At 43.7% G+C, this 27282-nt stretch overlaps 1 protein-coding gene across 6 annotated transcripts in view; it reads right to left on the bottom strand.

Moving 5' to 3' along the window:
• The window catches only part of specc1 (sperm antigen with calponin homology and coiled-coil domains 1), a 93982-nt gene extending 68319 nt beyond the window's left edge, over positions 1–25663 (bottom strand). For 4 of the 6 annotated variants that reach the window (XM_072590131.1, XM_072590132.1, XM_072590127.1 and 1 more), the window contains exons 1-2: positions 25524–25663; positions 3074–3247 (exon numbers count right to left, since the gene is read on the bottom strand). In XM_072590131.1, coding sequence (XP_072446232.1) covers positions 3074–3223 — 150 coding nt within the window. In that variant the 5' untranslated portion in view covers positions 3224–3247; positions 25524–25663. Of the gene's footprint in view, positions 1–3073; positions 3248–13938; positions 14013–25086; positions 25297–25523 lie in introns of those variants that run through there. The other 2 variants (XM_072590128.1, XM_072590129.1) reach the window with 2 other exon arrangements.
• Between the last annotated feature and the right edge of the window lie 1619 nt (positions 25664–27282).

Genomic DNA, 27282 nt, shown 5'->3' with positions numbered 1-27282 from the left:
TATTCCAGTCGGATATTCTCGAATGCAGAGCAGCTAACCTCATGTTTCACATATCGAACATCGGCAATAGACTTGACCACTTGCCAGGTCATTGTTTATCTAGACGCCTGTTTCCACAAACACAAATTCATTTCCAGACTATAAACAGAAAATGCTGTAAACATGCAAACTGTTAATAAGCATCTGCAACAGGAAGGACCATTAATGTTTAACATCACATTCTGGGTGAAATATGAATCGGAGCACAGTCAGAGACAAGGAATACTCAGTCCCACGTGTGACCATCAGTAAACCTCATGTATTACAGATTACTGTATATGCTTACCGACACACAATAGCTCTTCTTGGCATGTTGTAGTTCTCCCCAAAGTCTCTCTCTGTTACCTAGAGCCATTTTTTGGCAGCCCACATTTCTCTCTGTTAGCTCTCTCTGCCTCACAGTTACTCTCAGGAGTGTGGTGCTGGCAAGGCACAGCAAGTCTGGCAACATCCGAGGAGCAGGAGAGTTGACATTTCGGGTAAAAGGAGAGGGGAGGTGGGAAGGAAGGTGGATAAGTAGGGCAGGTCACGAGGGTGGTACCAAGTTGGAAGGTTGGATCTAGGATAAGGTGGGGGAGGGGAAGTGAGGAAACTGGTGAAATCCACATTGATGCCACGGGGTCAGAGAGTCCTGAGGCAGAAGATGAGGCGCTCTTACTCCAAGTATCAGGTGGTTAGGGAGTGCAATGGAGGAGGCCCAGGACCTGCATGTCCTTGGCGGAGTGGGAGGGAGAGTTGAAGTGTTCAACCACAGGGCGGTGGGGGTGATTGGTGCGGGTGTCCCAGAGATGTCTTCTGAAGCACTGTGTGAGTAGACATCCTGTCTCCCCAATGTAGAGGAGACCACATCGGGAGCAATGGATACAGTAAATGACATGTGGAAGTACAGGTGAAACTTTGATGGATGTGGATGGCTCCTTTAGGGCCTTGGATAGAGGTGAGGGAGGAGGTGTGGGCGCAGGTTTTACAGTTCCTGCGGTGGCAGGGGAAAGTGCCAGGATTGGAGGGTGGGTTGTAGGGGGGCGTGGACCTGACCAGGTAGTCGCAGAGGGAACGGTCTTTACAGAAAATAGGGATGGGGAGGGAGATACATCTTTGGTGGTGGTGTCTACACCTTTGCATTGTTTCCATATCTTTCCTATAATGGGGCAACCAGAACTGTACATAACATTCCAAGTGCGTCTGCACTAGCCTGACATTGCGGCTCCAGAACTCAATCCCTCTACCAATAAAACCTAACACACCGTGTGCCTTCTTAACAGCACTATCCACCTGGGTGGCAACTTTCAGGGATCTATGTACATGGACACTAAGATCTCTCTGCACATCCACACTACCAAGAATCTTTCATTGACCCAGTACTCTGCCTTCCTGTTATTCTTCCCAAAGTGCATCACCTCACATTTATTTGCATTGAACTACATTTGCCACCTCTCAGTCCAATTCTGCAGTTTCTCCAAGTCCCCTGCAACATTCTTCCAAACTGTCCACTATTCCACCGACTTTAGTGTCATCTGCAAATTTACTAATCCATCCACCTATGCCTGCATCATTTAAAAAAATGACAAACAGGAGTGGTCCCAAAACAGATCCTTGTGGCACACCACTAGTAACTGGACTCCAGGCTGAATATTTTCCATCAACCACCACTCGCTGCCTTCTTTCAGAAATTCAGTTTCTAATCCAAACTGCTAAATCACCCTCAATGCCATGTCTCTGCATTTTCTCCAACAGCCTACCATGTGGAACCTTATCAAAGACTTTACTGAAGTCCATGTATACCACGTCAACTGCCCTAACCTCATCTACATGCTTGGTCACCTTCTCAAAAAACTCAATGAGGTTTGTGAGACACGACCTGCTCTTGATGAAACCATGTTGACTACCTGAAATCAAATTGTTGCTTGCAAGATGATTACAAATCTTATCTGTTCTAGTCCTTTCCAAAACCTTTCCTACAATATAAGGAAGACTCACTGGGTCATCTCTACTGCCCTTCTTGAACAAGGGCACAACATTTGCAATCCTCCAGTCCTCAGGTACTAAACCTATAGACAATGGTGATTCAAATGTCAAAGCCAAAGACTCCACAATCTCTTCCCTAGCGTCCCAGAGAATCTACAGATAAATCCCATCCGGCCCAGGGGACTTGTCTACTTTCCCAACTTTCTAGAATTGATAATACCTCTTCGTAACTAACCTCATTCCTTTCTAGTCCCTGCTGGATGGGTTAAAACCTTGTGTAACACTGAAGCCCACTTCATTACAATTCTGACTTGATTGAGGACTGGGTTTATACAGTTTAAGCTCAAGGAAGAATACCTCATCTTCTGCCTCGGGACCCTCCAGTCCCAGGGCATCAATGTGGATTTCACCAGTTTCCTAGTTTCCCCTTCCCCCACCTTATCCCAGTTCCAACCTTCCAACTCGGCACTGCCCTCATGACCTGTCCTACCTGTCCTTCTTCTATCTGACCTACCCGCTCCAGACTCCCCTCTGAGCTATCACCATTACCCCACCTCCATCTACCTATCGCACTCTCAGCTACCTTCCCCCCAGCCCCAGCCCCAGCCCCAGTCCCAGCCCCAGTCCCAGCCCCAGCCCCAGCCCCAGCCCCAGCCCCAACCCCAGCCCCGTTCCATTTATCTCACCACCCCCTCAGCTCACAGCCTCATTCCTGATGAAGGGCTTTTGCCCGAAATGTCGATTCTCCTGCAGCTCGGATGCTGCCTGACCTGCTGTGCTTTTCCAACATCACACTCTCAACTCTGATCTCCAGCATCTGCAGTCCTCACTTTCACCTCACAGTTACTCTGTCTGGTGCACTTCATCATTCCCTGGCACCCACTGCCCTCTCTCCCTTCTGCACTGCACAACAGTGGGGAGAAAGGAGGCATTAGGTGGAATGAATGGTTCTTCTAGCTGAGATGGGAATGTATTACAACCGAAGTTGGGATGTCAGATCTTGGGAGAAAGCCCTTTTCCCAGTTGCAGCTTTGCCAGTGCCATCCCACACCAGCAAGCTGTGTAATACCTTGGTGAGCTGGGAGTTGGTGGGCAATGAGGATTGGGGTCTTGAGGACTTTGTTCCAGGTGTTGTGAGACTGGAAGCTCGTGGCCGCTCCATGTTCCGGTTGCACTGCTTGCTCACTGGAGCTACGGGCTTATTCACTGCACCCTTCATTTCTGATCCCCAGAGTACACTTGACTGAAATAGAACACAGAACAGACCCATGAGTTAGAGCAGACAAGAAATACTGAGAAACCACAAGATCTCTGATTTATACCCTAGCTCACACCAAGACTTACATTGGCTCCTAGTCTGACTATACCTTGATTTTTAAATTTCTCATCTTGTATTCAAACTTGGATATTCAAATACAAGGCTGGAATAGGAGAGAGCATGTGAGGAAAGATGGAGCATGTGACAGTGAGACTGGCAGATCATGAATGTTGCTTCAGTATCAAAGACAGAGTGAGTATGAAGTAGCAGAAACAAGAGTATTGCAGAGCAGGGAACATTGACCTATTTACAGCAGGTTAGCCCTTCCTCCACAACATGGAGACTGCACTGGCATGGGCGTGACCTCAGACTATTCTGCCAGGGTTTGGTGAGATGGCTTTATCTACCAGTCGTCTAGGAAGAGGATGTTCCTCCTCTGAACCACCCCCTCCATCAGGTTCCTCTTAGAGAATCGTGGCATCATCTTGACCTTCTCTGACATGTTCAAACTCCAGTCTTGAGTGAGCTTCAAGTGCTCATCTGGATCAATTTTGGGCATTTAAAGATTGGCTGCATGCCAGGGATGCTGGTGTTTTGATGGATATCTGGCGAGTGGCAAGTTGCTCTGGGAATAACACATAGTAAAGTGAGGAATGAATTGGATGTGAAAGGTTATAGTTTGATGTCTTTGCACTCAGCATTTTCATACAGTTAGAAAGACAGTCTTGTTATGGACCAGACCAGACCAGACCTTCCAAAACATATTATGGAGATTACCTAGACCCTAAATTTTATATTTTTGTTAAAAGGTGAGTGTAAGATGTTGTGTTCTAGATATAATTTGATTGGTCCAGCACTAAGCTTTAACCAAAACACACTTTATTCTTAAAACACAGTTAAAATACAATGAAAGGAATAACCGGCATAACCTTATAATACATGATGTATTATTCAACCACTAATCATCAACTGTTTCAATTATAGGCATCATCCCACAAACACACTCTTAACAAAGACAATTCAGTAACACTGTTCCACAGTTATTATTTGGTGATGCCGGTGTTGGACTGGGGTGTACAAAGTTAAAAATCACATAACACCAGGTTATAGTCCAACAGGTTTAATTGGAAGCACACTAGCTTTCGGAGCGACGCTCCTTCATCAGGTGGTTGTGGAGGGCACAATTGTAAGGCACAGAATTTATAGCAAAAAATTACAGTGTGATGTAACTGAAATGATACATTGAAAAATACCTGGATTGTCTGTTGAGTCTTTCATCAGTACCATAGTAGTTTCACTTCCTTCATGTATAAATCACAAAACCTTTTTTTGAGTTACATTGTACTTTGCTCAAAAACTGCATGAATTCATGTAAAAATCTGTTATTTTACTTTTTAGATTAGAATCAATCTAAACATCATGGCATAGACAGAGAACACAGGGGGCTAACACCTTCAACATATTGTCTAGCTCAGTGCTTCTCAACCTTTCCATATTCAACGCCCCCTTCTTATCCTTGAAACCTTGCAATGCCCCCAAATCACCAAAGTCTGTTTTTGCACATATAACTGCAATACACTGCAGTGCTGAAAACAGAAAACTTTTGTGAAATATGTTTTATATACAACAAAAAATAAATGTTATCATTTATTACTGTTCTTACTGTCCACCTACTTTTGGCTCACTCTGTATAAAATTTAGTCTGTGACAGCAAAATAGTCAATGTAATCCTTGTGGTTCATGTTGTCTTGCTAAATCATATATATCTGGTTCAAGTTTTGTTAAAAGCAATCTCAGGTCCCCACGCTGAACAATATCCATGTGATTGTGGGTCTTATTTTATAATTAGCTTCGCTATGTTGTATGATGCCACAAGGTCATCCACATTTGTGGCTCCCATCTTTGAAAAAGCAGTGGAAATCGTTGGTCGCTGATTGAATTTATTCTTTAATGTTTGAAAATATGCCAAATCGTTGTCCTTTTTATCACTGTGTTTCTTTTCCAAATGTTTAATAAGACGGGAAGGCTTCATAGCCTCATTGGAAAAACTTTGTTCACAGAGCAAGCACAGTGGTAACTGTTTATTAGATGGAGATTGAATAAAGCCATATTGCAAATAGTCCATGCTATACTGCCTGCACTTTTTCTTACTCAATGATGCCATTTTTACACTGTCGCTCGAATACCCTGATGGAATCGTGGGTACTACCTTATCATAATAATTTTAAGACGCTCAGACAAGTGGCAAAATTTGATTGGCTAATTAGTTGTAATGCGCATTCATTTTGCCACCCGGTAAAACAGTTGAAAAGCTGTGTTTCGTCTTCCTAGAAGCGACACGAGTTCGGTGATATTGATCTCGGCGGTAGAGTCAGTGCCAACTGCGAACAAGTTCAAATGGTTTGCCATTCACAGAGAAGACAATCAATAACAGCGCAGCAACCAATCAGAGCGCACACCTCCATGGGTGCAGGGAAATAACAGACTCGTTATGCGACTATCCATCTGCACACAGCAATATCTTTCAAGGACACAGCAGTCTTCCAAGTGATTGGTAAGCTCTCTACAAAGTCATTCAGTGCTCCCTTGCCGCCCCCTTTGACTTCAACACCCACTGAAGGAAGGCAAACACCCCTCAGGTGGCACTTCCACCCCCGTTGATGAGATTACTTTAGATTAGATTACTTACAGTATGGAAACAGGCCCTTCAGCCATCAAGTCCACACCGACCCGCCAAAGCACACCCACCCAGACCCATTCCCCTACATTTACCGCTGCACCAAACACTACGGGCAATTTAGCATAGCCAATTCACCTAACCTACACATTTTTGGACTGTGGGAGGAAACTTGATCACCCGGAAGAAACTCACGCAGACACGGGGAGAATGTGCAAACTCCACACAGGCGGGAATTGAACCCAGATCTCTGGCGCTGTGAGGCAGCAGTGCTAACCACTGATCTAGATAACACCAATTGTTACAGTTAACCTGAGAATGCAACTTTTAAAAAAAGGTTTTGTGATTTACAATCCAGGTATTTTTCAATGTATCATTTCAGTTACATCACATTGTAAATTTTGCTATAAATTCTGTGCCTTACAATTGTATCCTCCACTATCACCTGATGAAGGAGCGTCGCTCCGAAAGCTAGTGTGTTTCCAATTAAACCTGTTGGACTATAACCTGGTGTTGTGTGATTTTTAACTTTGGTGTACAGTTATTAATCTCACCTGCTGATTCTCTCCAGCCCAGAAGAAAGAAACATTCGGCCTGTTTTGATTTTTAAGAGGAAGCCTTGCTGTAACTCTAGCAGGAGAGAACTCAAGCTTTTAGCTTTAGCAGCCAACAAAAACATTCAACCGACTGAAAGCAAAACTCAAAGCTATCCTGGGTATGTGGGAGCCTTGTCCCCAAACACTCAGGATTCTTTAAAAACGAATACCCAGAGGGAACTGCCTGTTTGAAGGAGACATTTCATCACCACTGTGACAACACCTATCTGCAAGAGAAACATAGAGTCACAGAGAATTGCCCATAGTGTTAGGTACATCTGTCAGAGGGAAATGGGTCTGGGTGGGTTACTCTTCAGAGGGTCGGTATGGACTTGTTGGGCCGAAGGGCCTGTTTCCACACTATAGGTAATCTAATCTAATCTAATCTAATCACATGTACAGCATGGAACAGATCCTTCGGTCCAACCCGTCCACGCCGACCAGATATCCCAACCCAATCTAGTCCCACCTGCCAGCACCCGGCCCATATCCCTCCAAACCCTTCCTATTCATATACCCATCCAGATACCTTTTAAATGTTGCAGTTGTACCAGCGTCCACCATTTCCTCTGGCAGCTCATTCCATACCCGTACCAGTCTCTGTGTGAAAAAGTTGCCCCTTAGGTCTCTTTGATATCTTTCCCCTCTCACCCTAAATCTATGCCATGATTTGGAGATGCCAGTGTTGGACTGGGGTGTACAAAGTTAAAAATCACACAACACCAGGTTATAGTCCAACAGGTTTAACTGGAAGCACACTAGCTTTCGGAGCGACGCTCCTTCATCAGGTGACAGTGGAGGGCTCGATCGTAAAACAGAATTTATAGCAAAAATTTGCAGTGTGATGTAACTGAAATTATATATTGAAAAATTGATTGTCTGTTAAGCCTTTCATCTGTTAGAATACAGTGATAGTTTCACTTCTTTCATGTGTAAATCACAAAACCCTTTTTTTAAAAAGTTGCATTCTCGGGTTAGCTGTTAACAATGGTGATAGCTAGACAATATGTTGAAGTTATGTTAAATCTATGCCCTCTAGTTCTGGATTTCCCTATCCCAGCCTATTCAACCTTTCCCTATAGAAAATTTGCCCAGGGCCATGTCCAGTACACAAAAAGCAGGACAAATCCAACCCTGCGAATTATCGCCTTATCAGTCTACATTTGATCATCAGTAAGGGCGGCATGGGGGCACAGTGGTTAGCACTGCTGCCTCACAGTGCCAGGGACCCGGGTTCAATTCCCACCTCGGGCAACTGTCTGTGTGGAGTTTGCACATTCTCCCTGTGTCTGCGTGGGTCCCCTTCAGGTGCTCCGGTTTCCTCCCACAGTCCAAAGATGTGCAGGTTAGGTGAATTGGTAATCCTAGATTGTCCGTAGTGTTAGTGCATTAGTCAGGGGTGAATGGGTCTGGGTGGGTTGCTCTTCGGAGGGTCGGTGCGGACTTGTTGGGCTGAAGGGCCTGTTTCCACACTGTAAGTAATCTAAAGTAATGGAAGGTACCATCAACAGTCATAGAGTGTATAACACAGAAACAGACCCTTAGTCCAACTTGTTCATGCTGACCAGATATCCTAAGTTAATTCAGTCCCATTTGCCAGCATTTGACCCATATCCCACTAATCCCTTCCGATTCATGAACACATCCAGATGCCTTTTAAATGTCGTAATTGTACCAGCAGCTCATTCCATACATGACAATGTGTAATGAGACAATTAATTTTTCAAAGTAAAGATCCTCTCGGGAAGAGTGATCCTAACATGATGGAATTTCACATTCAGTTTGAGGTTAGAAAATATGGGTCTGAAACTAGTATATTTTAAGCTTGAATAAAGGCCATTAACATGTTATGAGGACAAGACTTGGCTAAAGCACACTAGGAACACACATTGAAAGGTAAGATGGTAAAGAAACAGTGATAGACGCTAAAGGAGATATATCAAACCCCTCAACAAAGATACGTTCCACTGAGAAGGAAAGATTCTGCTGGAAGGATAAATCTTCATAGTTCTTCGTCATCATTCAGGGCTATGGGATCTTTCAGTGAGTCAGAAGAGAGTATAAAAAGGTGGTGGTGTAGCATTATTAATTAAGGAGTTAGTTACTGCAAAAAGGAGAGATGGTATGTTGGAGGGGTCCTCAAACAAGGCTTTGTGGGTAGAACTTAGGAATGTTAAGGGGGCAGCTACTTTACTGGGAGTGTATTATAGGTCCTCAAAGAGTCAGTGGGAAATAGAGGAGCAAAAATGTAGACAGTTCACAGAAGTATGTAAGAGTAACAATTGGGTAATTATATTAGGAAATTTCAGCATTCCCAACATAAATTGGAATAGTCATAGTGTTAAGGGTTTAGAGGGGTAGATTTCTTGAAATATATCCAGGGAGTTTTTTGTATATGTAGAAGGCCCAACAAGGGACAGTGCAATACTGGCTCTGGTTCTGGGGAAAGAAGCCAGACAAGTGTCCAATGTGGCAGCAGAGGAACTACGACATGGTACAGTTCAAATTTGTTTTGGGGAAGGAAAAAGCTGGCCTGCAAAAGACAGCTTTGGATTTGGGTCGACAGATTTTATTAGAATAAAACAGGATCGAGCCACAGTAGATTAGGAACAGCTCCTTGTGGGTAGGTCCAGAGCGGGGCATTCCAAAAGGAGCTGGGGAGTGTACAGATCCACCAAATACCCTTTAGAGGGAAATGTAGGAGCAATATGTTCAGAGAACCCTGGATGTCGAGGACAATTCAGGACTGTAAAAAGAAAAGGAGGACTTTTAGCAAGTCCAAAGGGAACAATTCAGCTGTGGCCTTCGAGATATATAGGAGGGTGCATGAAAAAGGACTTGCAAACAGGATTAGCGGGAATCCTAAGATATTTTATTAATACATTAAAGGGAAGAGGCAAAATGTGGGGCCCATTAGGGACCAAGGGGGCAATCAGTGCATAAAGCTGCAGGATAGTGAAGGGTGTTGAATGAATATTTCTCTTTGGTATTCATTCTGGAAATGGAGAATGCAGGTATGGAATTCAGGAAAAGGGGCTATGAGGAGCTTACACAGTTTGCGATAGGAAGTGGGGAGGTACTGGAAGCTCTGTCAGGCTTAAAAACAGACAAATCACCTAGCCCGGGTAAAATGCATCCCAGACTACTGTGGGAGGTGAGGCAGGAAATTGCAGGGGCTCTGACACAAAAGTTTAATTCCTCTCTGGCCACAGGAGAAGAATGGAGGATGACTAATGTAGTTCCATTTTTTAAGAGCAGTGGCAGAGATAAACCTGGAAATTACAGACCGGTGAGTCTCATGTCAGTGGTAGGGAAACTATTGAAGAAAACTTTGATGGAGTGAATTAATACTCACTTGGAAAGGCATGGATTGATTAGAGATAGTTGGCATGGCTTTATCAGAGGGAGATCATACCTAACAAATTTGTTAGAATTTTTTTTAAAAAGTGATCAGGTGTTTGGATGGGTAAGTTCAGTTGATGCAGTTTGTGTGGATTTTAGCAAAACTTTTGACAAGGTCCCACACTGGAGACTGATAGAGAAGGTTAAAGTACAGATACAAAATCCTTTCTCCTTTATCTGAAAGCTCTGAAATCCGAAGTTTTCTTCACGAAGCTATTTTCTGTATAACAAGGTTGTTTGGCATGTGAACAGGTGACCCAACTCCACACCCACTCGACCCATGTCACCCAAAAGTGACGTGGTGGCATGGCCCAGCAGTGACAGGCATCAGTTGTGTCCCAGCGCTTGTGTTAGTTACACGTGGCTCTGCTGTTCAGTATGTTTTTTATTTCACTGTAAAAATGTTATTTATTCCAAACTCCGAAAAATCCCGAATTCCGAAAAACAACTGGCCCCAAGAATTTCAGATAAAGGATTGTGTGTCTGTGTATGGAATTGAAGGAAACTTGGTGAGATGGATCAGAAACTGGTTGAGTATAGGATACAAAGGGTAGTGGTGGAGGGTTGGAGACCAGTGTCCAGCAGTGTGCTACAAGGATCAGTACTGGGATCCTTATTGTTAGTTATATACGTAAATGATAAAGATAAAAATGCAGAGAAATGTTAAGCAAATTTGCAGATGACATCCAGATTTATAGAGTGGTTAATAGCAACGAATATGGATGTAAGTTACAAGAAGTTATGGATGAAAGGCAAATCAGGACAGGACTTATACACTTAATGGTAAGGTCCTGGGGAGTGCTGCTAAACAAAGAGATCTTGGAGCAGAGGTTCATAGTGCCTTGAAGCTGGAGTTGCAGGTAGGTAGGAGAGTGAAGAAGGCTTTTGGTATGCTTTCCTGTATTAGTCAGTGTATTGAGTACAGGAGTTGGGAGGTCATGTTGCGGCTCTATAGGATATTGGTTTAGGCCACTTTTGGAATACTGTGTGCAATTCTGGTCTCCTTCCTATCAGAAGGATGTTGTGAAACTTCAAAGGTCTCAGAAAAAATTTATAAGCCAGTTGCCAAGGTTGGAGGGTTTGAGCTATTGGGAGAGGCTGAATAAGCTTGGGCTGTTTTCCCTGGAGTGTTGGAGGCCGAGGGGTGATTTATAAAATCATGAGGAGCATGGATATGGTAAATAGACAAGGTGTTTTAGTTGGGGGGAGGGGGGGGGGGGGGGGTGGGGGGGGGGCGGAGTCCAGAACTAGAGGGCATAGGTTTAGGGTGACAGGGGAAAATTTAACAAAGGACCTAAGGAGAAACCTTTTCACACAGAGGGTGGTGTGTGTATGGAACAAGCTGCCAGAGGAAGTGGTGGAGGCTGGTACAATTACAACATTTAAAAGGCATCTGGATGGGTATATGAATTGGAAGGGTTTAGAGGGATATGGGCCAAGTCCTGGCAAATGGGACTAGATTAGATTATGATAGCTGGTTGGATGAGTTGGACCAAAGGGTCTGTTTCTGTGCTGTACAACTTTATGACTCTAACATGACCAGGGGAGCCAACTACCCAGTTCTGAAGAAGGATTGATTTATTGATTGATTTGTTGTTGTCACGTGGACTGAAATATAGTGAAAAGTGTTGTTTTGCATGATATCCAGGCAGATCAGAATTGTTCGAGGTCTCGAAGAAGGGCTCATTCCTGAAGAAGGGCTTATGCCCGAAATGTCGATTCTCCTGCTCCTTGGATGCTGCCTGACCTGCTGCGCTTTTCCAGCAACACATTTTCAGCTCTGATCTCCAGCATCTGCTGTCCTCACTTTCTCCTTAGTATAGATAGAGTCAATTAATGGAATGCTGATTTGAGTGATGGACTGGGCTATGTTTATGACTCTCTGTAATTTCTTGGAAGAGCAGGTGTCATACCACAATGTGATGCTTCTAGATTGGATGCTTTCTATGGTACATCCGTAAAAATTAGCAAGAGCCGTTATGGACATGCTGAATTTCCTAAGTCTCCTGAGAAAGTAGAGCCATTGTTGTAGCTTCTTGGCTGTCACAAACGATGATGAGACATCATACAGATAAAATTCTAGATTAGTGTGGTGCTGGAAAAGCACAGCAGCTCAGGCAGCATCCGAGGAGCAAGAAAATCAATGTTTTGGGCAAAAGCCCTTCATCAGGAATACAGGCAGAAAGCCTGAAGAGTGGAGAGATAAGTGAGAGGAAGGTGAGGGGGGGGGGGGGGAGGGGGGAGGGGGGGAGCAAGTAGCATAGAGTACAATGGGTGAGTGGGGGAAGGGATGAAGGTGATAGGTCAGGGAGGGGAGGGTGGAGTGGATAGGTGGAAAAGGAGATAGGCAGGTAGGACAAGTTCAGACAAGTCATGGGGACAGTGCTGAGCTGGAAGTTTGGAACTAGGGTGAGGTGGGGGAAGGGGAAATGAGGAAACTGTTGAAGTCCACATTGATGCCCTGGGGTTAAAGTGTTCCGAGGCGGAAGATGAAGCGTTCTTCCTCCAGGCGTCTGGTGGTGAGGGAGCGGCGGTGAAGGAGGCCCAGGACCTCCATGTCCTCGGCAGAGTGGGAGGGGGAGTTGAAATGTTGGGCCACAGGGCAGTGTGGTTGTTTGGTGCGGGTGTCCCGGAGATGTTCCCTAAAGCGCTCCGCGAGGAGGCGTCCAGTCTCCCCAATGTAGAGGAGACCGCATCGGGAGCAACGGATACAATAAATGATATTGGTGGATATGCAAGTAAAACTTTGATGGATGTGGAAGGCTCCTTTAGGCCTTTGGATAGAGGTGAGGGAGGAGGTGTGGGCGCAGGTTTTACAGTTCCTGCGGTGGCAGGGGAAAGTGCCAGGACGGGAGGGTGGGTTGTAGGGGGGCGTGGACCTGACCAGGTAGTCACGGAGGGAACCGTCTTTGTGGAAAGCGGAAAGGGGTGGGGAGGGAAATATATCCCTGGTGGTGGGGTCTGTTTGGAGGTGGCGGAAATGTCGGCAGATGATTTGGTTTATGCAATGATGCTGAGGTGGAGATACCTGAGAGCATCGAGTTCCTGGCAGTGATGATTACCAACAATCTGTCCTGTCCACTGTATCTCCACCTCAGCATCATTGATGCAGACAGGGGTGTGCCCTCCACCCCACTTCCTGAAGTCAATGACCAGCTCCTTCATTTTGCTGGCACTGATGGAGTGATTGTTGGCTTTACACCATGTTGCTAAGCACTCAATCTCTTATCTGTATTATGTCTCATCATCGTTTGTGATCCAACCTACAATGGTGGTGTCATCAGCAAACCTGTAAGTGTAGTTGGGGTGGAATTTGGCCACATAGTCATGAGTGTGTAAAGAGTACAGTCGAGGGCTGAGTACGCAGTCTTGTGGGGAACTGGTTTTAGAGGATTATTGCGGAGGAGGTGTTGCCTATTCTTACTGATTATGGTCTATGGATCAGGAAGGCAAGAATCCAGTTACAGTGGAGGGAGTTTAGAGATGAGTTTGTTTGGAATTATGGCATTGAAGGCAGCGCTGTAGTCAATAAGTAGGAGCCTGACATAGGTATCTTTGTTATCCAGATGTTCCAGGGAGGAGTATAGGGCCAGGAAGATGGCATGTGTTGTGGACCTGTTGTGCTGTTAGGGGTATTGCGAAGGATCAAGGCAATTTGGTAGGCTGGTGTTGACGTGAGCCATGACTAACCTCTTGGAGCACTGGACTTGAAACATTTATTCGCTTTTCTCTCCACAGATGCTGCCAGACTTGTTGAGTCTCTCCAGTGATTTCTGCTTTTGCCCAAAACTCTGCCTGTTTTTTTCAATGTCCTGGTGTACCAGGCTATCTAGGAGAACTCAATGATTCCTTAGCCCCAGCCACCACACCACCAACCACCTATTCCCATTCCTTTACCATCTCCCAATGCAACCATCATACCAGCCCATCCTAGTTCTGTGCCCATCCAGGTTTATGCCAGATCTGTTCAATTTCCTTATGATCCCTGCGGTGATTTTTACCTCAGCTACTTCAGTCTTTCTATTTGACTAGGGTTAATGTCGAGATGATGTGATGTTGAATTTTCCAATCGTTGATGAAAGAGCTGAATATTTTCCTCCCGAATTGAGAGCAAATGTTGCCAATCACAACCTGAAGAGTTGTTCTCAGGTATTGGTTAATCTCACTGGTAGTTGTTGAAGTCAGCTGGTCTCCCTCCCAATGGTCAGAATAGTCTGATAATGATGAGATAGACAGTTCTTGTATGAGAGAAGAAGTCTATTTTCTATGTTCTATATATACATTAAGCTTCATCCATGGTATTTAATCACCAGTAGTTCCCTAGCTTGTTTAGTTTGATATTCATTACAACCTCTGCATTGGTCAAAATGGTCTTTGAATTCATTGCTCATGTTTGGCCAGTAGAGCACTTCTTTGCCTTCCTCAGACTAGACTCAATTCCTTAATGGCTTGCATAGATGCACTTCAGCCTCTGTTTTGGCATCCCGTCAGGAATAATGACTCATCTTGGGTTATCACTTCACCCCCATCTGCCTAATACTCTCTTAGATCATCAGACATATCCTTAATGCTTTCAGCCAATTTCCATCACAATTTCCTGCAGCAGTTAGAGAGTTGTAGCTTGAGTAGTTTGCTTGATTTAAACAAGATTCTTGTCTTTCAGATTCAATGTCTCTGCTGGCTTGATGATTTTCTGAGCCTGTAGAGTTGTCGCCTCTCATTGAATCTGGAAATGTTTACACTACCTTAGCATAATAACTTTCATTTGGAGCTTTGTTCTTGATGGCATGTTGGCATGTACATCTGTTTTCCTTGCTTGTATGCCATGTCCAGGTGATATCTCAGCACACAAAGAAACATTCTTTGCAGATGATTGCAGCAGGTGAAGGGGGTTTGAGAAGTTGTTCTGAGTGTTGTTGTGGTCAAACTCCCCAGTCACTTTGCTTCTCCCACACAGATACTAGTTAAAATGAGTACAAACAAGGACAATAGTCAGGCACTCTTCCACAATCTGAGCATAATACTGTTCAGTTCGCATTAACCTGTCCTGGATACAAATACAACTGGTTGTCCTTGCTGTATAAGAACTGACTGAAGTCCTATCTTGCTGGCACATGACTGCAACATGACTTCGTCATTGATGCTGTTGTGCCCAGCACTGGTATTGTCATTACTAGATGTTTGAATTACTGAGCAAAGGCACAATTTGTCAAATCTATTCATCATGTACTCATTCAGACAATTTGGAAGGGAAACACCACCATTTATACTGCATGAGAGGAGATTGTTGATTGGTTGACAAGTGGACTCTGTTTGGTAGAGGTTGTTATTGAGGATCGTGTGCTGGAAATCAAGCTCCATTTCCAGAGTTGTCACAAATGGGACAATATTTAATCAAACTATTCAAAGTCTTCAGTTGACCCACCCGATGATCTTAGTTGAAAAGAAAACATTCATCAAGTTTCTGTATTTAAGAAGAAAATAATGGATGTCTCCAAACAAGACAGAAACCCAGAGAAGGAGAGACTGTTTGATGCTTCTCTTTGTAGGCTCAGTGGTCCTTTGCTGCATTGCCCCCTCATAAGCCATGGTCACTTGTTCAGGAGCTAATCAGAACATTGTGGCTAAGCAGTTTTCCTTTTGTTCAGAACCCATTGTGTTCATAGTGTCTGCTTTAGCTGTCCCTGTTCCAGGAGGAAGCAATATCGTATTCAACTCACAGTATACTCCAGTAAAAATGGTTTTAAAAGTTGTTTGCACAGCCTCCTTCTTTTATTTTTGGAATGTGGACTAAATAAAGAAAACGAAAAGTGGTCTTTATAACAGACATGAGTGATGAAGTTGACCAGTCAGCATCCTCTGCTGCAATTATTTCTTGTTTATCTGGTGAGCTTTCTCTGGCATTCACTGTCTCTCTAGATTCTGATCCCGATCTGTAATGGTTTCTTCCATTGTGTCTCCACATCGATGGCCTTGCAGATTATCACAACAGTTTTCACTCCAGGAAGATCAATGACTGCCTCATGTTTTCCACAACGATACTCTTCTGGAGCAGTGGAAATATCGACATGCGCAGAACCATCAGGATCTCCCAAACGCTGTCCAAAATGTAGTTAGAAAACTGCAGTTTTCATTAAACATCCTAACCCAAACCTTTGCCTTGGTAACTTGTGATAAAACTTCTTCAACAGTGGCATGAAGTAGTGAGATCTATTTAAGGCTTTATTCAGATCCTTTGGATTTATACAAATCTCTACTTCTGAGTGATTTTTTAAGATGTTCACCAACTGAAACTCCAGATGTAGGGTATGTTAGGTTAAGTTGATCTTTGAGGAGGATAAAAGATTGGCACAACATCAAGGGCCGAAGGGCCTATACTGTGCTATGTTTCTGTCTTTGCAACCCCACTGCATTGGGCTCTCAGCTTCAGCTGTCCTTGCAGATGGAGCTCTGCTTTCCCCGTGCTGTACAGACTTCTTTTTCTTTTGTGTGATGATCTCCACAGTATTTACATCCTGTTCTTTGCCCTTGCTTTTTCTGTGGCCTTTGCTGCAAATGTTTTTTCTCTTCTTCACAATCTAAGGTTTTCATTCAGCCTTGGAAAGTCTCTCGATGTAATGCAAAGCCTCATATCTTCTCCCTGAATATCCTTTAGCTGATGATGACAACTTCCGAGCTTCTGTACATGTTGACACTGCTTGAGAATACATTTCTCCTCTCTCAGCAGAGATGCTTTCATGGAAGCACCTTAGCCAGCCCTATTTTTAATGAGATCATCTTTTGATTATGCAAACTCTCAGGCCTGGATATTTTAAGGTCTGAGTGATATGAGCTATGGCAGGATTTGTTGCAGAATCTGACAACAAGTCTATCGAGGTCAGTTGTGGCATCTAGAGCATTTTGCTGCAACCTGGTCAGGATAGTACAGAGACAGGACATCCTCTTCCCCTAGGACCAGCAGTGGAGGTCATGACACCAGACCATACCCAGCCAGATCTGAGCTTGCCACCTGGGTCAGTACAGTCTCAGTCATCTAGAGAAAGGCCCAGCAACATAAGAAGAAGGTCAATATTCTTCTCCGCTCCACCAGGGTTAATATCACCATCTTCTCTGATATCTTACACTCACTCTATCGCAGCAAAATTACTCCTGTCTCACTAAGGCTCATGCTCTATCACTGTAAGTACTGCCTACAACATCTTCCCCATTTGCTCTCATTGCCCATTCCCTGACAGCAGTGACCCTGCATGCCCTCTGCACTGCCTTCTCAGCCGATCAGGACACCTCCCCACCAGGATCAAATGTTACAACTGTGCAACCCACTTTTATCTCTCTCATTCCAAGAGGAAAACAGCTCACATCGAGCAGAAAGATTCAAGATGGGTTTTGAGCAGCCTAACATTCAGCTTCTCCCTTATAAGAGCATCCAGACACTGATGGTCTCAATACTCACTGATTGTGTCTAAGCCCCTGGACTAATATTGGAAGCTAATCTTGACTTACCATGGCAAGGTCCATTGTCTGAAAACTAGCCCCATTTACTGGATGGAGGCCTGTTAAAATCATGTCAAGCTTTCTGTTTAAGTATCACCTCAGGTGGCATAATCTGGTGCCATGATGTCTGCGGCTGGTTCTCGGGGAAGAGGATGTCCTGTCCAGGAGGAACTCTAAATCCCTACCTGTAAAGTGGGGCACTCATTTCCCCCGTCGGCCATGTCAGGTCAAATGTCAGGAACCACGCAGTGCAGCTTCGAACTAAAGGAGCTTGCCCCAATGCACAATGGGTTTTTAAAGATAGCACGAGTGTAGGAAAGGCAAGCTTTTCGGCAGCTATCCAGTGAGTATTGAGTTATTTTAGAACAGTGTGAGGCAAGCTGTCGATAAAATTGGATGTGAGGGACACTATAAGGACCACCATATATTTTCAACTGTATTACTCTGACACCATGCTTTACGTGATGCGTGTTTAATGATTGCCATCTGAAGGCATTTAAACAGAGGTGGAGGTAGAGGTGCATGACTATGTCAAGCCTGCTGTGATCATACTGCTCCCTTAACAAGGTTATGGTGTCCTTGGTTTTTTTTCAGAGAGGTCATAAAAGACACAGATTCCGAAAAGTCTAAATTTAAAGAGTTTTGGGGCCAATTTGATTATAGCTGACAGATACTGCCTCAGGCAACAGGCTTTTCAGTTTAAAAAACACTTGTACAATGAAAGGGGGTGGCCAGTTCTCGCAGTTCAGCTTTTCTCTGGTTTGGTTTGGTCTGAAAGCAGTCAGGCAGTTGAAAAAGCTGCTGAACCCAAAGAATCATGTCCATGCTGATCCTCCTCTCGCTCTGACATCTCTCCTGTAAGACCCTGTGTTTAATTTTACCTTCTGTACCAAGGGGTATTTGTGGGGATTGTCGCAAGTATTGGAACAACTTCATTAAGTTGGGATGATCTGTTGGGTTTTCAGACAGGTTAATTTATTCAATATTCTGTTCTCGTTTGTTTGTGTTTCATTCTGTAGTATTGTAAATAAATTCTATTTTGTACAAAACTAAGTGGTTGAACCAACTGCATCCTTCCTGGAATATCAACATTACACCTGCTTAAAACAACTAGCAAAGTTAGAATCTGGGCTACCTTCTTGAAATGTTTTGAGGGGGTTTGGCCTAGTCCATAACAGTCAGTACACTAACTGCAACTGCATTCCTCCTAACACAGTGGAAGCGCCTGAGACTATGACTCTGGCTTTCGTGGTACCAAGGGAGATGCAAGATAGGGTCACTACTGTGAAAGGGAAGTGCAGCAGCCAAGCAGTGTAATAAGAAACATAGATGAAGGGTTTATCCAATGTGGAAATGTTGAGCAGTTTGTGCCTGTACTCAATGGAGTTTACAGGAATGAGACATGATCTTCTTGAGATGTAACCAATCCTGAGAGGACTTAACAAGGTGGATGCTGAAAGGATACTCCCCACATGTGGACAACTAGGGGACACCATTTAAACATGTGCATCCTTCGTTTCAGATGGAGATAAGGAAGTATTTGGAAATATCTTCTCCACAGAGCAGCGAAGGTTGAGTTTGATAGATATTTGATCGAATAGAAATTCCATGCTTGTGTGGGAGAGATTTGAGAGGCTTAATGATCTATGTCTATTCCTAGGAATAGAGTGAGGGAACACAGCTTAAAAATAAAAGCTCTCCTGTTTAATAGAGTCATACAGCATGGAAACAGACCCTTCATTCCAACTAGTCCACACAAACCATGTTCACAAACTAAACTAGCCTCCCTTGCTACATTTGGCCCATATCAATAGACAATAGACAATAGACAATAGACAATAGATGCAGGAGTAGGCCATTCTGCCCTTCGAGCCTGCACCGCCATTCAATATGATCATGGCTGATCATTCCTAATTAGTATCCTGTTCCAGCCTTATCTCCATACCCCTTGACTCCACTATCTTTAAGAGCTCTATCCAATTCTTTCTTAAAAGAATCCAGAGACTGGGCCTCCACTGCCCTCTGGGGCAGAGCATTCCACACAGCCACCACTCTCTGTGTGAAGTAGTTTCTCCTCATCTCTGTCCTAAATGGTCTACCCCGTATTTTTAAGTTGTGTCCTCTGGTTCGGCACTCCCCCATCAACGGAAATATGTTCCCTCCTGCCAGAGTGTCCAATCCTTTCATAAGCCTATACGTTTCAATCAGATCCCCTCTCAGTCTTCTAAACTCAAGGGTATACAAGCCCAGTCGCTTCAGTCTTTCCGTGTAAGGCAATCCTGCCATTCCAGGAATTGACCTCGTGAACCTACGCTGCACTCCCTCAATAGCCAGAATGTCTTTCCTCAAATTTGGAGACCAGAACTGTACACAGTACTCCAGGTGTGGTCTCACCAGGGCCCTGTACAGCTGCAGAAGCACCTCTTTGCTTCTATACTCAATCCCTCTTGTTATGAAGGCCAGCATGCTATTAGCCTTCTTCACGACCTGCTGTACCTGCATGCTTGCCTTCATTGACTGGTGTACAAGAACACCCAGATCTCTCTGAACAGCCCCTTTACCTAATTTGATACCATTGAGGTAGTAATCTGCCTTCCTGTTCTTGCCACCAAAGTGGATAACCAGACATTTATCCACATTAAACTGCATCTGCCATGCATCTGCCCACTCACCTAACTTGTCCAGGTCACCCTGTAATCCCCTAACATCCTCATCACATTTCACCCTACCACCTAGCTTTGTGTCATCAGCAAATTTGCTAATGTTATTGCTGATACCATCTTCTATATCATTTACATATATTGTAAAAAGCTGCGGTCCCAGCACGGATCCCTGCGGTACCCCACTGGTCACTGCCTGCCATTTCGAAATGGAGCCGTTAATCACTACCCTTTGTTTCCTATTAGCCAACCAATTCTCTATCCAATCTAGTACTTTGCCCCCAATCCCGTGCGCCCTAATTTTACTCACTAACCTCTTGTGTGGGACTTTATCAAAAGCTTTCTGAAAGTCCAGGTACACTACATCCACTGGATCTCCCTCGTCCATCTTCCGAGTTACATCCTCAAAAAATTCAAGAAGATTAGTCAAGCATGATTTCCCCTTCATAAATCCATGCTGACTCTGTCCTATCCTGTTACTATTATCCAGATGTGCCGTAATTTCATCCTTTATAATAGACTCCAGCATCTTTCCCACCACTGAGGTCAGACTAACTGGTCTATAATTTCCTGCTTTCTCCCGCCCACCCTTCTTAAAAAGTGGCACAACATTAGCCGCCCTCCAATCCTCAGGAACCAACCCCGATTCTATTGAACTCTGGAAAATAATCACCAGCGCATCCACGATTTCCCGAGCCACCTCCTTCAGTACCCTGGGATGCAGGCCATCAGGTCCCGGAGACTTATCAACCTTCAGACCTAACAGTCTCTCCAACACCAAATCCTGGCAAATAGAAATTCCCTTAAGTTCAGGTCCTTCAGCCACTGTTACCTCAGGGAGATTGCTTGTGTCTTCCCCAGTGAACACAGATCTGAAGTACCCATTTAATTCCTCTGCCATTTCTTCGTTCCCAGTAATATATTCCCCTGCTTCTGTCTTCAAGGGCCCAATTTTTGTCCTAACCATTTTTTTGCCTTGGACATACCTAAAAAAGCTTTTACTATCCTCCTTTATATTCTTGGCCAGTTTACCTTCGTACCTCATTTTTTCTCTGCGTATTTCCTTCTTACTAATCCTCTGTTGTTCTTTAAAAGCTTCCCAGTCCTCCGTTTTCCCGCTTATCTTCGCTAAGTTATACTTTTTCTCTTTTAACCTTATATGTTTCTTTACTTCCCTTGTCAGCCACGGCCGCCCATGTCTCCTCCTGGGATCTTTCTTCCTTTTAGGAATGAACTGATCCTGCATCTTCTGCATTATACACAGAAATATCTGCCATTGTTCCTCCACGGTCTTCCCTGTTAAGGTATTAAACCATTGAACTTTGGCCAGTTGCTCCCTCATAGCTCCATATTTCCCTTTATTCAACTGAAATATTGTCACTTCAGATTGTACCCACTCCCTCTCAAATTGCAGATTGAAGCTTATTGTATTATGGTCACTACTTCCCAATGGCTCCTTCACTTCGAGGTCACTGACCAATTCTGGTTCGTTACACAATACCAGATCCAGAATCGCCTTATCCCTGGTCGGCTCCAGCACCAGCTGCACTAAAAATCCATCTCTGAGGCACTCCACAAAGTCTCTTTCTTGAGGCCCGATACCATCCTGATTCTCCCAGTCTACCTGCATGTTAAAATCCCCCATAACAACTGTAGTAACATCTTTGCGACAAGCCAATTTCAGCTCCTGATTCAACTTACCTCCAACATCCAGACTACTGTTTGGGGGCCTGTAGATGACTCCCATGAGGGTCTTTTTACCCTTAGTGTTTCGAAGCTCTATCCACACTGACTCTACATCCCCTGACTCTAGGTCCGCCCGCGCAAGGGACTGAATATCCTCCCTTACCAACAAGGCCACCCTCCAAACCTTTGCTAATCATACACTTATCCAAATTTTTTTTAAATGTTGTAACAGTACATGCATCCACAACTTCCTCTGGCAGTCTATTTCAAACACGAACCACTCCAGGTGTAAAAAGGTTACCCCTCATGTCCTTTTTAAAAACAGTCTCCTCTTACCTTAAAAGTATAATCTCTAGTTTTGATTGCCCCCAACCAAGGGAAAAGCCCCTTGCTATTCACCTTATGTATGCCCATCATGATTTTATAAACCTCTATAAGGTCACCCCTCTACCTTCTACACTCCAGGGAAAAAGGTCCTTGCCTATCCAGCCTACTTTATAACCCAAAACCTCCATTCCTGTCAACCTTCTAGTAAGTGTTTTCTAAACCCTCTCCACTTTAATAATATCCTTCCAATAACAGGACAACCAGAACTGGACACAGTACTCCAGAAGAGGCCTCATTGATATCCTGTACAGTCTCAACATGTCCCAGCTCCTAAACTCTAAGGTCTGAGCAATGAAGGCAAACATACTTAACGCCTTCTTAATCACCTTATCTACCTGTGACGCAAATTTCAAAGAATTATATACCTGAACCTTGAGGTCTCCCTGTTCTACACATTCCCCAGAGCCTTACCATGAACTGTGTAAGTCCTGCCCTGGTTTGTCTTACCAAAATGTAACACCTCGCATTATCTAAATTAAACTCCATATGCCAGTCCTTGCTCATTGGCCCAGCTGATCAAGATCTTGTTGTGCTCTTAGAAAAACATTTCCACTGTCTACTATACCACCAATTCTGGTGTCATCCACAAATTTCCTAACTTTGCCTCTTAGATTCTCATCCAAATCATTTAATTAAATTACAAACAATATTGGACCCAGAATCAATCCCTGTGGAACACCACTGGTCACAGGCCTCAAGTCTGAAAAACAACCCCCCCCACCACCACACTCTACCTTCTAACGTCAGGCCAAATTTCTAACCAATTGGAAAGCTTCCCCAGAATCCCATGTGATCTAACTTTGTATGATTCTATGAACTGTCTACCATGTGAAACGTTGTCAAAGGTTTTACTGAAGCCCATATAAACAACATCTACTGCTCTACCCTCATCAATCTTTTTGGTTACTTCCTCAAAAAACTCAATCAAGTTTGTCAGATATAATTCTCTCACACAAATCTATGCTGACTATCCCTAATCAGTCCTTGCCATTCCAAATGCATATAAATCATATGTTTCATAATCACTTCCAACAACTTACCAACTGCCAATGTCAGGCTCACAGGTCTTTCGTTCCCAGGCTTCTCCTTACAGACTTTCTTAAATAAAGGCTCAACATTATCCATGCTCCAGCCCTCCAGCATCTCACACATGGTTATAGATGATGCAATTATTTCTGCTAGGAGTCCTGCAATTTCTTCCCTCACTTCCCACAATGTCCTGGGATACATTTCACCTTTATGTTTTCTCCAGCACTTCCTCTTCTGCAATGTGAACTGATTTCAAAACATCAATATTTGTTTCCCTGAATTCTCTAGCCTCCATTTCTTTTTCCACCATAAACATTGATGTGAAATATTCATGTAGTAATGCTCCGATCTCCCGAGGTTCAACACATGGATGATCTTGTTGATCTTTAAAGGGCCCCTATCCTCTCTCTAACTGCTCTTTTGCTTTTAATGTACTTGTAAAATCTCTTTGGATTTTCCTTAACTTTATGTGCCAAGGCTATCTCATATCCCCTCTTTGCCCTCCTGACTTCCCTCTTAAGAATGCCCCTACACTCTTTATCCTCGTCAAGATTCATTTGATCCCAGTTTTCTGTATGTAATTTATGATTCTTTCTTATTCTTAACAAGAATATCAATATCTTTATTCATCCATTGTTCCCTATTCTTACCAGACTTACCCTTCATTCTAAATGAAACATAACGCATCTGATCTCTCGTTATCACACTTCTGAAAGCCTCCCACTTGTCCCTTTACCTGCAAACAGTCTACTTGAATCAACCTTTGAAAGTACTTGTCTCATATCATTAAAATTTGTTTACTCCAATTAAGAACTTTAACTTTTATGGAAGGCTTATCCTTTACCATAATTATTTAAAAATTAATAGAATTATGATTACTAGTCCCAACGTGTTCCCCTAGTAACACTTCATTTGAAGACTGAGAAAAGAATATTGGAGGGAGAACAGCAGAGGCTGACACTGAAAGGTTGAAAAGGCATAAAGAATTGTCACTCATGTCTCTGGCTGACCTATTCACTCCTGGGTGTACTCGTGTCTACTTTCAGGATTCTTATTTATAGCCCATGGATTTAGTTTCTCTAGAGATTTGACATTTATAAACAGGACAACGCACAAGGAAAGCTAGACTCTTATCACAATCCAGTGGGATCTCTGAAGACAGTTCCAATTAACTGCAGCCTGAGGTTGACCCCTTAATCCCAGTACACCCCTCTCAACCGGATCTGGTTGTAAATGGATCATTTACGATCAGACGATCCTTGTGCAGTTTAACACGTCACCCAGTCAGTAACTAAATTAGTCACCAGGAGTTTACAAAACTCTTTCACCAAAACCCCATATACCATCCACAAATTAGGAGTCAAACCTCAAATTTTAACCCCATTAGGATTCAGAACCAAATCCCGATGCCAGCAGGACACAGACCCCAATTCCTGACCCCATACCAGCCATGCTATGATCTCATTCCAGATTGTGACTCCAAATATTGACCTTAAATCGGGGTGCTGATCCTAATTACCAACTCCACCCCGTAGAATGAGTTATTGGTTTCAATCCACTCTCCCAGGAGAATGCCAAATATGTGAAGCATGTGAGTTTGGAAACAGTCTTCAGAAGATGTGGCAATTCCAGATCAGAGCTGACACACAAGTCTTATCCTCCCCATTGCCTGGGGCAGTAAGTATCAATGAATTCCGCTATGCAATTATGGATCAATTAAAATGATCTGGAATACATTTTTAAATTAACCCATTAGAATGGTCAGTTATAGGAAAAGCACATATACAAATGCTTGGTGACATGTAAACTTACGGAAAGATACACACAGAAATAAATTCACACATCACATGCACAGATACATGAATACACCAACATGAGGCTCACATTACTCACCTCACGTGGTCCAGATTGTAACAAATTGATGATCAAAGTCAGTGTGTGACCCAAACTCTTACAAAATGGTCCTCTCTCTCCGTGAAGGTTTTGTGTGCCAGAAGAGGAAAGTCAAAAATATAAACAAGATACTGCGAACAGCTGCTTTCCGAGAGCAGAAGGAAAGCCTCAAAGACAACCCGCTGCACTGGTAGAAAACACCAATATCAGCTCCAATTCCGCAAATTCAGCGCTGCTAAATTAACCCTTTAAGTGTCTCTGAAACATTTCTGTCCAAAAATAGCATGGGCAGAGAATTGCACTTCACAAATACACGATGCAAATGCTTCAGATCCCCAATACTACAAACAGAAAATTTCTCAGATTGTTTTAAAAAGCATTTGTACAAAGCAACTGAGCAAAAACAGGCAGAGATACAGCAAAAGGAAGTCACAAACCTTCACAATTAGTCAGCGCATTGTGAGATTGCTGACAGTTTCAGATCAGCCACATCCTCATTGTTTTACAGCAATGCTAGAAACTGCCACCCGACTTCACAATATTGAGGAAGCTCCAAGTCTCAGGTCTGAAAACAAACCAGCTTCAGTGACGAACTGTTTCAGGTTGTGAAACAGAGCTGCATTAAGATTTCACAGTACAGGCTCCACCTTTAAAACAAGGCAGTGCTTATTATAAACACAACCTGCATCTATATAGCACCTTTAGCTTAGAGGTTCTAAAGGTCTTCATAAGAACATAATCAGAACAAACATTTGGCAGCTATATAAGGAGATACATGAATAGATAACCAACCACTTGTTCAGAGGTAGGTTTTAAGGAACAGAAACATAAATTCTCTGACTGGGGCTGTTAAACTGGTCCAGTCAGGGAGCCCTGGCTGACAGATATAAACAGGAGTGTCAGAGGTTCTGTTCACTCTGAGCTAGCTCTGAGGGATCTGGATCAGTATCAAGGACTCACCACCTGTAAATAAGGGGTGACTTGGTGACAGGATACCAGCATCTATGGAGCTATTTCAGTGGTGTCAAGAGAAAAGCACATGACTGAAGAAATTTGCTTGCAACTGTCATCTTTGAGTTGGGGTAAGCATTTCTGGCATCAAGCCATTATTTAAAGTTTGACTCATTCAATCCTGCCGTTGAAGACTTAACCCAGGATGTGGAAAGAATGTGAGTAAATGACATTGGGACAGGTGAAAAGCAATGTGTAGTTCTCCTAATAGCTTATGAACATGCAGCTTTCTTGGTTATTAGGACAGTGACCTTCCCTGAGGTACCAGATACTAAAATCTTTCAAGAGTTGACAGATTTAGTTCAGGAGTATTGTATCTCTAAGCCTCCTCTAATTCTGAGATACTATCAATTTTACTTGGCAATTTGAGAATCAGGAGGATGTGTCCAGATTTTTGACGAGGTTAAGACAACTGGCAGAGGCATGTGACTTTGGTTTACCCCTTAATGAGATGCTGAGGGACCGTTTGGTATGTGGGATTAATGATGTAACTATGGAAAAGTGCCTATTGGCTGAAGCCTGACTAGATTTCAAACATGCACTACAACTGACTTTATTATTGGAAAATCTAGCAGGTAGAGCACGAGTTACAGAGTATTCCGACGGAAGTAGAAACCCTCACTAGTCCGACTGAGCTTGGGGAACATGACTTGAGTGAAGACAATTGCACATTGTCCTGGACAGAGGGACTCTCGGTCAAACCACAGCAAAACCCCAAAACAAAACCAAACCTCAGCCAAACTTTAAAAATTTTCTTCAGGATCTGGACCAGCAAGCCATTGTAGTTGTTTCTGGTATGTGAGCTCAAGTCAGCAGAAGAGTCCCACTAGATCTAACCTGCCAAAGAGAGCACATAGGCGGGCATGGTGGCTCAGCGGTTAGCACTGCTGCCTCACAGCACCAGGGTCCCAGGTTTGATTCCAGCCTCTGGTGATTCTCTGTGTGGAGTTTGTATATCCTCCATGTGGGTTTCCTCCAGGTGCTCCTGTTTTCTCCCACAATCCAAGACATGTGCAGGTTAGGTGAATTGGCCATGCTAAATTGCCCATAGTGTTAGGTGCATTAGTCAGAGGGAAAAGGGTCTGGGTGGGTTGTTCTTCGGATGGTCGGTGTGGACTGGTTGGGCTGAAGGGCCTGTTTCCACACTGTAGGGAATCTCATCTAATCTATCCAGGAGAGTGAACA

This window comes from Chiloscyllium punctatum, chromosome 19, assembly GCF_047496795.1.
Source record: "Chiloscyllium punctatum isolate Juve2018m chromosome 19, sChiPun1.3, whole genome shotgun sequence".
NCBI lineage: Eukaryota > Metazoa > Chordata > Chondrichthyes > Orectolobiformes > Hemiscylliidae > Chiloscyllium > Chiloscyllium punctatum.
The sequence above is the reverse complement of the archived record's forward strand: the minus strand, read 5'-3'. Positions and strand labels throughout refer to the sequence as shown.